General features: G+C 39.6%; 1 protein-coding gene across 2 annotated transcripts in view; it reads right to left on the bottom strand.

Moving 5' to 3' along the window:
- The window catches only part of LOC311097453 (rho GTPase-activating protein 7), a 53,131-nt gene that overhangs the window by 7,163 nt on the left and 30,079 nt on the right, over positions 1-15,889 (bottom strand). Inside the window, exons 1-10 of one of the 2 annotated variants that reach the window (XM_084137127.1) lie at positions 11,913-12,140; positions 7,435-7,506; positions 7,247-7,328; positions 7,040-7,103; positions 5,622-6,913; positions 5,301-5,471; positions 2,846-3,005; positions 2,156-2,354; positions 1,791-2,004; positions 533-647 (exon numbers count right to left, since the gene is read on the bottom strand). In XM_084137127.1, coding sequence (XP_083993253.1) covers positions 533-647; positions 1,791-2,004; positions 2,156-2,354; positions 2,846-3,005; positions 5,301-5,471; positions 5,622-6,913; positions 7,040-7,103; positions 7,247-7,328; positions 7,435-7,506; positions 11,913-11,925 — 2,382 coding nt within the window. In that variant the 5' untranslated portion in view covers positions 11,926-12,140. Of the gene's footprint in view, positions 1-532; positions 648-1,790; positions 2,005-2,155; positions 2,355-2,845; positions 3,006-5,300; positions 5,472-5,621; positions 6,914-7,039; positions 7,104-7,246; positions 7,329-7,434; positions 7,507-11,912; positions 12,141-15,889 lie in introns of those variants that run through there. The other variant, XM_084137126.1, reaches the window with a different exon arrangement.

The raw sequence follows: 15,889 nt of genomic DNA, 5'->3' as shown, positions 1-15,889 counted from the left end.
GTTCCCACTTGCTCCAATAGCAAAAAAATAAATAAAAAAATCCACAATATTGAGAGATTGATTACGTTGGTCAGAAGAGAAAATAAAGTATGAAGTGAAATATATATATAAATTGTTTAAAGTATATATTTTTTTAAATGTAAAAGTAGAAGTGGTAGTTTTTGTTTTTCCAAAACTACATTACAATTTTTATTTCTTATTATTAAAAAATGTGGCACATTAATTTCATAATTTCTGATCAGCTAAATGAGTAATTCAATAATTTTAACTAAATACAGGTTATATACAGAATAAAAACAGAATAACTAATCAAATAAATACAGGAAATAGTGCTTGTGTGTGTATTTTGTAATACCCCTGTTTTGGAACTCCCCCCCCCCCCCCCCCCTTATAATACCTGGGATTAAAAATCAACAACAAAAACAAAACAAAAAACAATTGTGCAACAGAGCTCTAAGCATGTTGAGATTTCATGCAGCTGGAAGTGCTGATAGTCATTAGTACTAAACTCAATGCACTTGATGCTTTGTACCTGGAAAAGGCGAGAGCATTCAGTAACCATGTGCGACAGTCCCTGTGTTGCAGCCAGGTTCTCGCTTAGATCTCTCTGGTCCGGCCTCCCCAAGCTGTATTTCCGTTGTCTAGACCTGTGTCCAAAAGCAGAAAATAGCACAAATTTCACACAGAGCTGACTAAAACAGCTTTGCAGCCATCCAAATTAGTAACACTCTCTCGTATAGGCTTTACCAGGGACCTAGAAGGATAAGGGGTATTGATATGATAATACACTTGGGTTCTCTTATGTTTTTTGTCTAGAAAATTTGAAATGAGGGATGGGGTTGCTGACACAAAGCCGGCATTTCATTTCACAACACATTTAGTCAATTTGCTTGTTTTCTAGTGGTTCTTTTTATAGCAGTGTGCTGAATCTAAGCATGGAAAAGTTATCTGCAGTGCCTGTGCATAGCAGCACATCCACAGCTCAGCGGGAGGGCAAAGAAAGCTTGTTGGCTCTATGGCAGCTGGCTTGCAGAAATAGGGGGAGTTTCTTCAATTGCCTTCAAGTCAGCCTCTTGGATGCGTTTGCCCAGGCAGGACTGTGACGTAAACTGTCTCAGTTTCCTCTTTACCCTCAAGACACTCCAGAAAACAAACTAGTGTCTATAGCATCCCTATACTTCAGAACCAAAGTATTAGATAACTTGTTGTGGAACATATGCCAAACATTAGTCCTTATCTTCTCAGAAATAAAGTTTGAAGGAACCAGATTTGGAAATATTAATCCCAATTTCCTCTAGAATCTATCTTTCAGACGTTCTTGCCTCTCTCTCCCTCTCTCCCTCTCTCTCTCTCTCTCTCTCTCTCTCTCTCTCTCTCTCTCTCTCTCTCTCTCTCTCTCTCTCTCTCTCTCTCTTCCAGCGTTTCATTAACCAGCTGAACTGTATTACAGATACAATATCTCCCTTATCTGTGAAATTAAAGCCAGATGTTGAACTGCGCTGTTACATAAGCAGCTCTCCCACAAAACTGACCCAACAATTGTGCCATACAAAACGGTGAAAAAAGATTTCGACTTTTCGACTGAAATTGATGTAATCTTTATTGTGAAAGATGACAAGCCTTAAGTATTGCCAAAATAGTGCATACAATCTGGAGCTGGTTACAATAAAAATGCGTATTGGACGTTCAGAACAAAGTTATGGGCACCAATGCAATATTATATTTAAAATATAAAATGTTATGTAATCGTTACAATGTAACTGATTATAGTTTTGACTGCTTAAACCTACCTCATGCTGGTTCTGTCTCTTTTGAAAGAGTTGAGGTGGAACAAAGAGGGCGCCAAGCACACAGCGATGTTGGTTGGGGTCATCTGGTTCTCCTCCACGCAGGCGACCACCTCTTGGAGGAAAAGGAGGAGGCTCTGAAGAGCCTCCCTGTTCTCATCAGGCAGGAGGTAAATTGCTGCTTGAACCCCCGCAAACTGTTGATCTTTGGGGAAGTCTGTAGGGAAATCATAATGCAAGAATAAATGCTTGGAAGCAGATGCTTCACTTTGTTTCAAAACAATCAAATTCAACAGTTTGTTACTCTTGATGTAACTACAGTAGATTGAGTTAAATGTTTTGCTTGGTTTCAACTTCTGCTGGCTTACATTGGTAGATGTGCAGGAAGCTTTCGCACAGTTTGCTGGAGAAGATGGGTTCAGGTAGGTCTCTGAAATACTGCTTCACCATGTCAGCCACATCAAAAGCCGACTGATTTTCAAAGGACACGCCATCGGGGTCAGCCTCCACCATGTCCCTTAAATTTTGAATGCGGGATTTGACCCCAGACTTTCGGAAGAGCCCGACCTGTTAGGTTCAACGAGATATGTGTTGGTGAAGGGAACAAACTGTTACGTACCAAAATGATGCTGTTTATTCTACTGTAATTTTCATATATACATGGGTAGAAACTCAGTCAATAACACATCAGTCATGAATCACGTCTAGTCTCATGGGAAATAACATGACTCTACGTACATTTATGCACAATCTGAAATTCGCTGTCTCAGGTAAAATTTCCTGTATCCTGGCAGAGTGTCTACTAGTGGTTCTGAAGTACTATGTTTGCTCTCTTTGAAAAACATATCAGAGAAATACTTTTTATTTGCATTTATTTGTTGTTAATGACCATTTCTCTTTATGAGAATAATACTGATGTAGAGTCATGTTTTTCCCTTTAGCAAGAATAACTGCTGTTCAATATGAGCTTAATTTTTGGATGATAATGCAAATTTAACTTTGTACATTTAGCTTTATTGAAACAGCCTCTATTTTTGGTTGGTGACTGGATGGCATACCTGATCCAAGCACTCTGTCCTTAAGAACTCCATTGCTCTCAAAATGCTTGGTGGCAAAGGTTTCCCCGATTGCTGGACACTCTGGAGCAAAGGCACCTCAAACACCTTTCTGCTCTTATGTTCTGAAGGTTTAACCTTTCGGTAGACTTTTGGCACAGTCCTAGAAAGGCAGAAGTGCACAATGATGTATTTTTAGATGGTCACTTGCATTACTCACCTACATTTGTCTGAGATAATGAAGTGTTGTGCTAAATTGAAAGTAGAAGTAGCAGCGTATATTTAGCGGATCACATTAACCGTATTAGCAGTGTTGTGAGGCCCTCATGCACATCAGCATCAGTGATAAGTGCTTGCATGGGTTGAACTGACATTTCATTTGGTTGTCGTAATAAGCTTCTTGTTGTTTTCTCTGTATGAGCATGAGGAATCTAGCAGTAAAGAAATAAAGCAATTAGAATGGATGTAGTGGTTTTAATCTTTGAGTACATTTTGGCCTGCTGGCGAAAGGGTTATGATGAATTTCGAACTGTCCTTTTCGTTTAGCAAAGCCCTTATTGATTTACATTATGAAAGGCCTTTTTTCATTAGACGGTGAACTTGCTGCCATGACTATACGCTGTGTAGTAGAGAAGATAACCTGACAGCAATTTAAGTCTTGCTTCTCATTATTTCTATATAAATCAGGTTCAGGGACCTTGAGATAAAACTTCAAAGCCAATTAAATTCGGTTTTGCCGGAGCCAACTAATTCGTCAGAAAATTGGATTTTCAAAATTTCATACAATCTAGTTTCTCTTGATAGCATTAGCCTCAATTACCCCTTCATTTATCTTCAAGCCTAACTCTCCTCAACATCAAGCTTGGTTGTTCAATTAAAGACAATATCAATATACACTCCTAGTGTCTCAATGTGATTGTTTAGATTCAAGAGGCTCTGCATTCCACAAAAATTTGCAATAACCAGTCTCATATATTATTGTAGAAGAAAAGAGAGGGGAAATAAATGAACCATTGAAGATTTTGAATGAACGAATTATCTGAAATCAAGTGAGCTGACATGCAGTTAAGATGCTGAATACTCAAGCAAGCGATCAATATGAATGCGGGGGTAGAATTAAAAGCGTTGTTTCTTTTGTAGTTAGCTCAATGGTTGTTAAAACAAATAGCCCAATTACTTCTCTCCCAAGAAGTCAATTATCCTCTCCTCTTCAGCTTAAGCAATTGTTCTTTTTTTTTTTGTCCAGTTAAAGGTGCTCTAAGCGATGTTGGATGACGTCACTTCTTGTTGACGTTCAAAGTATTGTCAAACAAAACGGAGGCTAGCTCGACCCTCCCTCCTCCTCATCCTTTTCCCTCTTCTTTGCTATTTGTTCATCGTCTCTTTGGTCGTGTGTCGGCCATATCAAAATTCAAGAGAATATAATTCTAACATTAGTCGTTGCCGTTGTCTAGGACATCTCTCCTCTTGCTAACTTCCCTCTTCATGCTTCTCTCTCCTCCACTCCCCACACCCCCCTTCATGTGCACGTGCACTAACCCCCACCCCCAAATCATTCTTGTCGGTTATTGGCTGGAACACTGTTTGTTATGTTTCGTGGTCCTGGTTGGGCCAATTTGTTTTTGTTGCCATTTGTGGAGCCTGGGCGGTCTACAGAAACCATGTTTTTTACAGTGTGTTCATGGGACAGGCAGCTAGCGGATAGTGAGGAGATGTTTGCTGTATGTGACAAAAAATGTTTCAGCCTAAAAAACGCGTGACATCGCTTAGAGCACCTTTAACTACACAAATGCGTAATCTCAAACATGTTATTAATTGCTCCATGGGGAGCTTAGTTCTCAGATTTGGGTTAAAATATCAGGCTAGCAAATGATATTAATGATGCTAGGCAAATATTTCCTATTAATGATCTGATCAAAGAGTCCTTAAACATATTGAATTTGACCTGTTAAACTGTAATAGGAGAAAGTATTTTGACATCGAAAAAATAAACGTCACCTTTAATTTTTAATAAGATGAAGTGAGTTGGGGGGGGGGAAATAATTCTTAAGAACCCGTAGTTACTCGTGAATTGGACATCAATGGACTCAATTTCGCAAAGAACAAATCTCCATTGTAAATTTATATCTCCCCATGCTATCACATGGCCGAATCGCAGTGTGAGAGTGTCTTCCAAAATGGTAAAAAAGAGCAAGACTCTGCTGTGTCATGCAACCAATGGTGTGAGAGGGTTCACTCTCATTTTCACTCACTCACTACTCTTGAAACCTTGTCTATTTTGTCTTCTGGGAGATTTTCCAAGGTTGCAACTCAGCATTAATAATGAATTAATCTCTAAGCAGCAGGTCTCTCGCTCTATCTTTATTCCTCTCTCATTGTCTCAGTGTTTTTTAAACATGCTACTTTTACCAGATTGTGTCTATCCCCTCCCCTGCTTTTCATCCTCACCCCATCTTACCAGTTCCAGCCTTGTTTGCTGAAGGGTGAGTGCTTGTCCATCAGAGCCGTGAGCCTGAGAAGGCTCAGTCTTTGCAGCATGGAGACATGTGGTGCTGATTTTGCCTGTATGCCTGTGCTGGGGTTACTCAGTGAAAGCATCTGTGCACTGGACCAGTGGGGCCTCTGAATTCTGAAATGTAGGAAATGAACCAACTTTTGTATAAATACACTTTGCTCTTTATTAAATGCGTGTACACTAGATCCCTAGCATGTAGCATGAATTCAATCAGACACTTCTTGTTCCAGCTGCCTTCATAAAATGGTAGTTTGTGTCTCTTACCGATCACTATGCTCTGTAGGCTGAGCAGTGTGTGCAAATGCTTCTGGGTTCTTGTTGTATGTCTCCTCTTGGGCAGCTTCATCTGTCTCTTCTGGTTCTTTGATCTCAAGGTGGATGTCAGTCAGAGAGGAGGGTGAGGGAGAACCCGAGTGGGAAAAATCTGAATCCCCGTCCTCTGACAACTTATCTGTCCAAGAGGTTACCAACTGCTGCAGGCCACAAATGCGTTCCATTACACTGTCCAAAGCAGAGAAGACGTCATCATCCAAAATCTGCATGTGATCTGGGACGTTGTCATAAATGCTGACACGGTGATCACAAGTAGCCAGTGGGCTGCATGCTTTTTCCTGGTCCTTGGAGCTACTACTTCTACACTGTTTACCTCGGTAGCCATGGAAGCTACCAGTCCTCCAGTTGACCGAAGTGTTGTCTATAGGTGAGAAGGCGTTGTTGTGGGAGAGCACAGTTGGGAATGTGCCTGGCTTGTGTCCATGGGGAATTTCAAAGACGGGGTTTTCGTCAATGTTGCGCTGGTTGTTGAAATGCTGCTCGTTGATTTGCTTCTGGCTGTCTTCTTGTTTGGGCAGCCCAGGGCGTTTGCAGTTGCTGCGCACCTTGGTCACTGGGCTTGGCGTGCTGACCGCACTGCTGCTTTCCGAGGGACTGCTACTGGATCCAGAGGGCGGTGTGCTGGATGCAGGACTTTCAGTCTTGTCTTGGAGCCTTGCTAGATCTAGACATTGGAGATGCTTTAGCCTTTCCTCACCAAAACCTTCCTGGATAATCGGTCCACTTATGACAAGTCTTGCTTTCCCGCTTCTGGTGTGTGGGTGTAGCGTGCTTCCTGTTAATCTGAGTTTCTCCATCTTCCGGAGAAGGCTTTTTCCTTTTTTTACTGGAGGCTTTTCAGCAAGGCACTCTTCACTGCTCAAAGTGTGATGTTCACTGGGGGACGGAGGTCTGCTGGAAGAAGTGTCGGGAGATTGGGGTTTGTAGTTCGAGGAGCATCTGGAGGAGCTACGACTTTTTTCGGGTTCGTCTACCATTGTGTTGGGAGCACTTCCCCCATCACTGTCAGCATTACTAGAGCTATGAGTGGAACAAAGCTCATGGCATTCACCACTATCAGAAAGAGAGGCCTCACAGCTTCCCGATCTCCTAAAACTTGAAATGGGGCTGTTCAGTGAGTGCAGTGGCTCCCCGTCATCCACACGTATCCATCGCCTGCTCTTCCTGTTGAATGACCATTTTGGGCTGATTGCATAGAGGTCTTCTTCCTCCTCTTCATCTCCCTACATGAACAAATCAATGGGTTATACACAGCGAAAGATGGCGAGAAGGACATTTCTCCTCAGGCTTTCTTTTGTTTATATACTGTGTTTACATGCATCTTCTCTAGAGTTTTCTCTCACACTCACCCTTCTTTTGGACCGGCTCAACTCCAGCTTCATCTCCACGCACTTGTTTAATGTACTTAATCTCCTGAAAGCAAAAGAAAACATTGATGTCAAACAGGAAGACAGCATGATGTTCCCCTCAAATTCCTCCCGCTGTGATTAGCAAGAAGCGCCCATTCTATGTCAGCATAGCACACGCTCATGCCGCCGAGGGGTGAAAAGCACTACCTGCATAGAGAATCTAAGGCATCCTTATCCAGAAATGCATGATCACTCTTCACCCAGTCTATGTCAATAGGGAAACAGCAATCTGGAAGGCAAACAAATTAAATTGAATTGCAGTACAATAATATTTGCAATTTATTAGGACACATGGTTAAAGTATGCAATGAGAAATGATAAAAATAAATATTTACCAGTGAATAACTGTGCATACTGAGGAAAACCAGCTGCATGAAGCCAATCACAAGCCCCCTTTGCTTCTATCTCTACAAGAGAGAATCAGTGCATATAAAGTATTTAATTTCTGGTGGTTTAGCTTTTATTAGGCTAACAGAGGCAAATTCAGCAAACTATTACCACTTAATTCAATTTATTTTTTAATTAACACTGAAAGTGGAGCTTTTTTTGTACAAAGCCATTTTATTCCACCCCAAGTTTATCAACCATCCTCTCATTTCATTAATTTCATGTGGATTAAAAGTGGAGGCTGGCTAATTTGCTGCTAATTGAATGTCTTTGGCTTTTACATGGTTGACCAAAAGAAGACAGGCAGTAGGCACACATGATTTCAGCCTTGCTTGCTGCTTCTATTCCTCTGTCACTCATTTACTTTCACCTTTTTAAAATTTTTCCTAACTGAACACTGCCAGGAACAGATGGTGGAAACAAATCCTTTCTTTGCACTGACTGGCGATCCATAAAACCTTGCATAGGATTCTATCTTTCCCATAAGTGGCGAAGGGGTCAGGGGAAGACAGCTGGATCTGTGCTACAAAGAACAGATGGCTCAGATATGTAAACACAGGGACCAAGTTAATGCTGCCACTCCCTGCTCTGATGCAGAAGTGGCCTGTAAACGGCTGTGCTGGATGCGATGGCCTCATGTAGCTGTGTTGCAGACAATCTGTAGGTTAAAACCATGGCTTGCAGTCAGCTTGCATTACTGTAGCTTATCTGGGCTGCTGAATTCTGGTCTGAATAAATGAGCATTGCAGATCGGAAGTTTCTCACACAGTGGGTGTGAATCTGGAAGGCAACTTGTGGGAAATGTGTACATACTCATGCTGATAGCTGATGCAATAACTGCTACCTCTGCAAATTACCCAGTTCCAGCCATTTTCTTAGAACTCTAGCATGGGAATTATATAAGTGTGATCGTATCACATGCCTCTCCACTGTTTAATAGAGCTGAGCAGGGAAAGGCACTTCCTTTTCTAAATACCTCAGGAAGGCCCTACAGGAAGTTGTGCTTTTAGGGTTTGGATGCTGATAACAGATGTGGCTTGTGATTGTCCACCCACCCCGGAGCTCTCAGGAATCCTACAAGCATCTGAATGGTCTGGGAGGGTCTTGGCTAATGGTGCTACGTGCTGCACAGGCTGTAAGCTATGAATAATACAAAACGCTGTCAGATTTGTTGGCTGATACCTCCCTTCCTCCTTGAAGGAGGCACATAGACACTCCAGGTTGAAGCCACCTAATAAAGTGCTACAGCAGGACCCATGGGGATTCAGCAACTGCCATAAACACCTGTCTTCAGAAGAGCACTCAGAGAGTCGATTGACATGAGAAAAGCATCTATGGGACCCCTGAGGGGTGGTGAACATCATGTTTGGCTGACAGCTTGAACAGTTCTAACCTTGAGAGTCTTGGCGGAGCTCAAGCAGAGCAACCTTTAGCTTTTGCATAAGTTCAGAAAGAAATTCAAGAGATTTAAGAGAAACTAAAGGTTTCGTGAAGGCACCCAAAGTCTAAAGAAGCATATTTGCATTAAGATTCAATATATTGTCTGCATGCATGTACTTATGTCTGATAATATTAGAATACACTACAGTGTAAGTACAGTTCTATAAAATACTGGTTTCATTCATTCTCATTCATTTCAAAATGTTGAAGCAGTTGTTGAAGTATGTTTTTTTTTTCTCTAGGACTGAATGTGTTAATAGTTTTGAATTGTCATTGTACTTTTATAAAACCTGTATTCACATCCAAGATGATCACACTTCATTTTCGTTCGTAGAGTTGGTACAAACCTGTAAAATTGAATGTGTGAAAGATAACCAAGATTCATGGTTTAAATAAGCCAGTTTGACGATGGGGGATTTTTTACTCCCTTTAAATCTTTTTAAATTGGGTTTTGACAGCAGTGCAAGTCAAACGCCCCACAGGGAGAAGGTCTGCTGCTCCAACGTGTTCTCATGAATATTTGTATATATTTAATGTAAAATTTGGTTTAACCACACGCCTATTTACTTGCATTACTCAGATACTGATATGTAAAATATTGATGTATTGATAGCGTACATCAAATGTACGCTATCTGCACGCTGGTGTCTAAATGTAAATAATTTACATATGAACAACTTTATTACAAGACAACTCTCTATTCAAAGTATGACATGTAAACAAAGCTACAATTTAAAATTAATTATGCATGTAATATTTATTTTGTTTTCCTTGGGATGTGGCAGTTTTCTAAATATGAACCTATAAAATACACCACAAATGCACCATAAAATGATCATGAACATAATCCATTTTATTCTTGCACTGTAATCCAATTTTTCTGATTTGACAAAACTGTATGATTGCATTATGTCCGGAATAAGTATAGCGACCATAAGGCTGTGTGTCCACCAAAGCATTTTTCCCCAATGCTAGTGTATTCCAATTTTGAAGAGTTGAAGAATGTTCAACTTTGGGTAAAACCATAGACTGTAAAAAAATATGGACGTAGTGTCTGTGACGTCACCCGTAGGTTTCTGGAGAACATTTTTGAAGCCCAAAGTGGGCGGAGCCATCTTGGTAGCGCGCCATTTTTTGCTGTTGTGATAACCGAAAATGGGCAAAGAGGCGGGATCAGCTGAGGTGACGTGACGTGACGGCTAACAGACAGCAGACAATCCACCTGTCACTCAAGTCGCAACGTCCTTAATTATGCAGAACTTTAAGGCTTAATTAAATTTAAACGGATGAGTTATTAAAAAATTCACCCCCTCACAGTTGTCATGAAGGGCAAAATTAGCTATATAGACCAAAACCACTTTTTGCACCAGGCTGTAAACAATTTTTTTCTGCTGTAAATTTGGGCATTTTATCATGGGGGTCTATGGGATTGACTCTCTTTTGCAGCCTGTCTCTAGCGGCCAGTCGATGAATTGCAGTTTAAGTCACTTCCATATTGGTTTCAAGAGAGAGACAGGAAGGTTTGCCGCTTTGGTAAAACGCAGCGCTCATCACTGTCTACTTTGTTACCCAGGGTAATGCGGGACAAAAACAGCACTGACCAACTGTCACATTCTGCTTATTCTGATGTGTGGTTTTGAATAAGATTTGATTGACAAATTTTTACTTTGAACCACACAGCACCACTGGTGTTCTTCACCATCAGTGAGCACTTTTGAATGCAACATATCATCATTGGTACTGCTTTTTTTTTTTTTTTTTTTTTTTTTTTTTTTTTAAATAAATGAATTGTTGCAAATTCTCTTTAAAATGTAGGCTATACATTTGTATAGTATATAGGGATAGGTTTAGAGATAGGAGAGGGATTAAGTAATTATATATTGAAACTAAAATTATTGTCACTGTACATTTTTATGCCTGTTTTTTTTTTTAAATATATTGTTGAAACGTGGTTATCTTAGGTTTGGGGATAGGGTATCAGAGAGATCTAAAAAATATTGAAAAACTATATAAATATATTTGTGATATAAAGAATTTGTAATTATTTTACATTTCTATAGCTGTAAATGCGTATTATTGCTTAGATTTTAAATGCTGCCACTAAGTCAATATTTACTTTACTGTGTATTTAGCATCTAACCAAACATACAATTAAGTATAGTTTTGTATCTATTACGTACATCATAAAAACAAAGAGACAGGGTGCTCCCTATCTCAAGTCTTGTGAGTTTTTGCGTTCATACGTCAAGTGTAAAAGTGACAAGTCACTGGCTTTGTAATAATCTCCAGATGTGGCACAAAAGGTTTTTGAGTCATGTAAACCCATTTTCCATAACTATGAACTCGCACAGCTGTTTTCGGACTGACAAATATGCTCCATTTCATCAGTGACAGGACTGATTTTGATGAAAATCTTGGCAGGTACAGAAAAATGAGGTCATTGGGATAATTGTTCAGACACGCTGTTGTTACTCCTGGTTGCTAACAACAATATTTTCATAGATCAGATGTGCCAGTGCAAAGAGAGACTCTGTAACTCCTCAGTGCTATAGTTACCGCTATCCAGTAATCAGAGATCATTACTGCTTGTACAAATCTTTGCAAATTGTTAGATATATTGCTGATCAATTAAATGCTCAATATAAAGCATAGACAGGTAAAGACAGGTATTCAGCTCAATAATAACATGCAACAACTCTAATACACTCACTTTTGTTTTTCTGTGACAAAGTATTCACTCTTGATTACTAAGTGGGCCCTTTGAAGTCATTAAGATGTTACACCGGCTTCACTGATTTACAATCGATTCATCCAATTAAATTATGCTCATGCCTGTTCTGCCATATTTATTAGAATATGGAACCACTCAAATCTACCATGGTCAATTTTAGTCATAAAATGGCTCAGATCAGCTTTAGATTCATTTGACATAAAACTTAAGAATCTTTTAAAATAAAAATTAGCAGACATAAAGATTTGTACTTACTTGTAATGAGCATTGTTGTTCGTTTGGTTCTTACGCAAAAATGTCATACAGAAAACTTCAGACTGACTAAATGTAGTAAAGAGTTTTAGACATTACCACAAAAAAATTATCTAGGCAGTAAGCTTCCAGATTCCAATTAACGGATGCAAAGTATTGCTACTTTTTGGAGAAAGCTAGGCTTCTCATTCACACTGGTCACCATAATGAAATCACAGGAAAGGCATTCCCCTCTTTCCTCACTGGACCAAACCAAACTCAACTTTGACTGGGTGGGTTGTTCCCAAAGTAAACAATGACTTTTGTCTAGGTTATTTACAGTGAATACCTGGAATTATTATATTGGAATTGAAAATTATGTCTGGTCATTCATGTAGTAAGTATTTTGAATGGCTTGTATGTATGTGTATAATATATAAGGCATTACACTGTATAACCTTTTAGTTTTATTAGGAATTTCCCTTATAACAGCACTCAGTCATGAGATATTATGTCTAGATGCCAATTCACTGATGCCTAAATGAAAGTTTTGTGAAAGGGTTTTAGATTTGAACATCTGCTCTTTTGTTGCATGTCTTCGAAGGACAGACGCAGAGCTATGACGCTAATGAGTGCCCTAAATCCCATAAGGATATCGACACAGCCCATCACAGCTAATAGTTTTTGACTCTGAGGCTTCATCAGGACTTACTCCATAGTAACCCATTAGCACTAATGGCTCTCATTAAACACACCGCCGTTTGATTACATCCTCTTAAGCGAGAAAGCCTGAAGTTCTCAGTTCGAAATCCTCTCCTAAGTGAACATTGAAAGTACAGATGAGGACAGGATGGTTTACTTTTACTTTGTTTCTGCAAACATTTCCTAAACTTGACTAGAGAAAACTAAGAGAGTGTTTTGTAATAAATGCGCTGCTATGCAAATCTATCTGACCTTTTCAGTTTACTGCAGTTGTCAGTTTTCTTATAAGAGCAGACAAATCTGTTGTTTTGTATTAAAAATATCAGTGTCCAGCGGAAAGAAAGAGGAAGGAATAGCAAACCAGGCATGTGATAAGTTAGCGGAAGGCATGACAGGCGTTCCTGGCTCCACCGTGTCCCCAGCCTGTCCCACCCTTCAGCGAGTCATGGAGTCATTTGGCGGCAAGACACGCAATGCTGTAACAGTGCAGTTTCCTCTCTGGCTCTGAGTCAAATTGTTTCAAAAGTGTCACTAAAAAGCCTGTTCAATTGGAAAAAGGTAGAAGTACTGTATAGAGTACTTCTATATGTAAACTATAGTGCCTGTTCAGCTTGATCTTATTGGTATTCTCAGCTATTGGTATGTTACGTTTACACATCTTTTTTATGTTTGGATATACACTCACCTAAAGGATTATTAGGAACACCTGTTCAATTTCTCATTAATGCAATTATCTAATCAACCAATCACATGGCAGTTGTTTCAATGCATTTAGGGGTGTGGTCCTGGTCAAGACAATCTCCTGAACTCCAAACTGAATGTCAGAATGGGAAAGAAAGGTGATTTAAGCAATTTTGAGCATGGCATGGTTGTTGGTGCCAGACGGGCCGGTCTGAGTATTTCACAATCTGCTCAGTTACTGGGATTTTCACGCACAACCATTTCTAGGGTTTACAAAGAATGGTGTGAAAAGGGAAAAACATCCAGTATGCGGCAGTCCTGTGGGCGAAAATGCCTTGTTGATGCTAGAGGTCAGAGGAGAATGGGCCGACTGATTCAAGCTGATAGAAGAGCAACTTTGACTGAAATAACCACTCGTTACAACCGAGGTATGCAGCAAAGCATTTGTGAAGCCACAACACACACAACCTTGAGGCGGATGGGCTACAACAGCAGAAGACCCCACCGGGTACCACTCATCTCCACTACAAATAGGAAAAAGAGGCTACAATTTGCACAAGCTCACCAAAATTGGACAGTTGAAGACTGGAAAAATGTTGCCTGGTCTGATGAGTCTCGATTTCTGTTGAGACATTCAGATGGTAGAGTCAGAATTTGGCGTAAACAGAATGAGAACTGGTGGTGGTGGTGTAATGGTGTGGGGGATGTTTTCTTGGCACACTTTAGGCCCCTTAGTGCCAATTGGGCATTGTTTAAATGCCACGGCCTACCTGAGCATTGTTTCTGACCATGTCCATCCCTTTATGACCACCATGTACCCATCCTCTGATGGCTACTTCCAGCAGGATAATGCACCATGTCACAAAGCTCGAATCATTTCAAATTGGTTTCTTGAACATGACAATGAGTTCACTGTACTAAAATGGCCCCCACAGTCACCAGATCTCAACCCAATAGAGCATCTTTGGGATGTGGTGGAACGGGAGCTTCGTGCCCTGGATGTGCATCCCACAAATCTCCATCAACTGCAAGATGCTATCCTATCAATATGGGCCAACATTTCTAAAGAATGCTTTCAGCACCTTGTTGAATCAATGCCACGTAGAATTAAGGCAGTTCTGGAGGCGAAAGGTCAAACACAGTATTAGTATGGTGTTCCTAATAATCCTTTAGGTGAGTGTATGCTGAAATGTACAAAATGGATATATCGACAGCTTAAAAAAAATGAAGCAATAATGTATGCATAGTTTAAGAAAGGTAAAAATCTTATATGTTATAATTGTATTATATATTATATTTATATAAGTACATGTTTTTGAGTCCCTAAACCCACCCATACCATAAACCTAAGACTAATTCGCCTTGAAACACGCAGCTTTGTATGATTCGTTGACGTAATTTCCATTGAAACAGGAAGCTAAGGCGGGACATATTGAATAGCCCCTCACCCCTTTCAAATAGCCAATAGAGTTAAGTTTACCTCACAGACTGCAAGCACCATGGAAGCGAATCCGAGCGCATGATGATACGTTGGATTCAATAGTAGAGGTGTGAATAAATTCTTGCCATTTCATTCTTAACCAACGTACAGTTGGAAAACATCATAAAACTTGAGCGTTTGAGCAACTGAATTCTTCAACCCATATTGCTCCGTGACCTGTCAACGGTCACTTTGGCCAGGTGGTATTATAGCATAGGAGGCAGGACGCTTAAGATTCTAGAGAGCATTTGATTGAACAAGTCCACGGTTATGTCATAAAAATCTGTGATCTATTTTAGCGGAAGTGAGAGACTGTAAGTTTTGAATGCTTATCTCCTAAATGTGAATTTTGTCATCGTTTTGGAACACACCAGCTTATTCATAACCTTAAGGCTAAAATATTCATAATTAAAAGCTAAAAAAAACGTACATTTTGATTTCAGGGGGCCTTTAAAACTTTAAATGCGAAATATACGCCACAATTTACTTCAAGGGGCAAACAAGTACATTTGAAATCTTATAATACTTAAAATGCAAGAAAAAAAATTGTTTAGATTGACAATATATAAAAAATCACCCTAAATGATGTGAGAAAATACAAGTATCTAAAAGGTATTGAATATGTATTGAAGTATCTACATGTGCGTATATGGTTAGATCCCATTAGCCTTTTATTTTTGTATTATTTTCCATTTGTGTTCTTACAAAAACTATAAAATTGTTTAATTTCAGGGAATTACGATTCTTAATATGCCTTCGACACATTGAGTCAGTATTCTTAATAATGTTTATTTGATAAGGACAAGTGCTGACATTTTACATGACTCTCATAATAAGTATATAAACCATACACTGCCTGGTTTCCATGGCAATTTTTGCAATCTAAAAAAACTCAATTACTATCTACAAAATGAAAGAGACTGGAAAAAGATGTATTCAGGCAGAATAGAAGTATGCTCACTTTTGTAACCATACTATTCAAAGTCAAAAGGTCAAAAGCTTTACTGACAGTACGAAGCAAATATAAAGTCCAGATTGCTGCACTATAAATATAGAGTCCATATAAAAGCAGATTGCTTTTGCATCTAGCCTCTTTGGATATCATAAAAGACGCACTCAATCCCCAACATTAATCGCT

The sequence above is a fragment of the Abramis brama genome (genome assembly GCF_963993115.1).
Source record: "Abramis brama genome assembly, chromosome: 15".
Taxonomy (NCBI): domain Eukaryota; kingdom Metazoa; phylum Chordata; class Actinopteri; order Cypriniformes; family Leuciscidae; genus Abramis; species Abramis brama.
The sequence above is the reverse complement of the archived record's forward strand: the minus strand, read 5'-3'. Positions and strand labels throughout refer to the sequence as shown.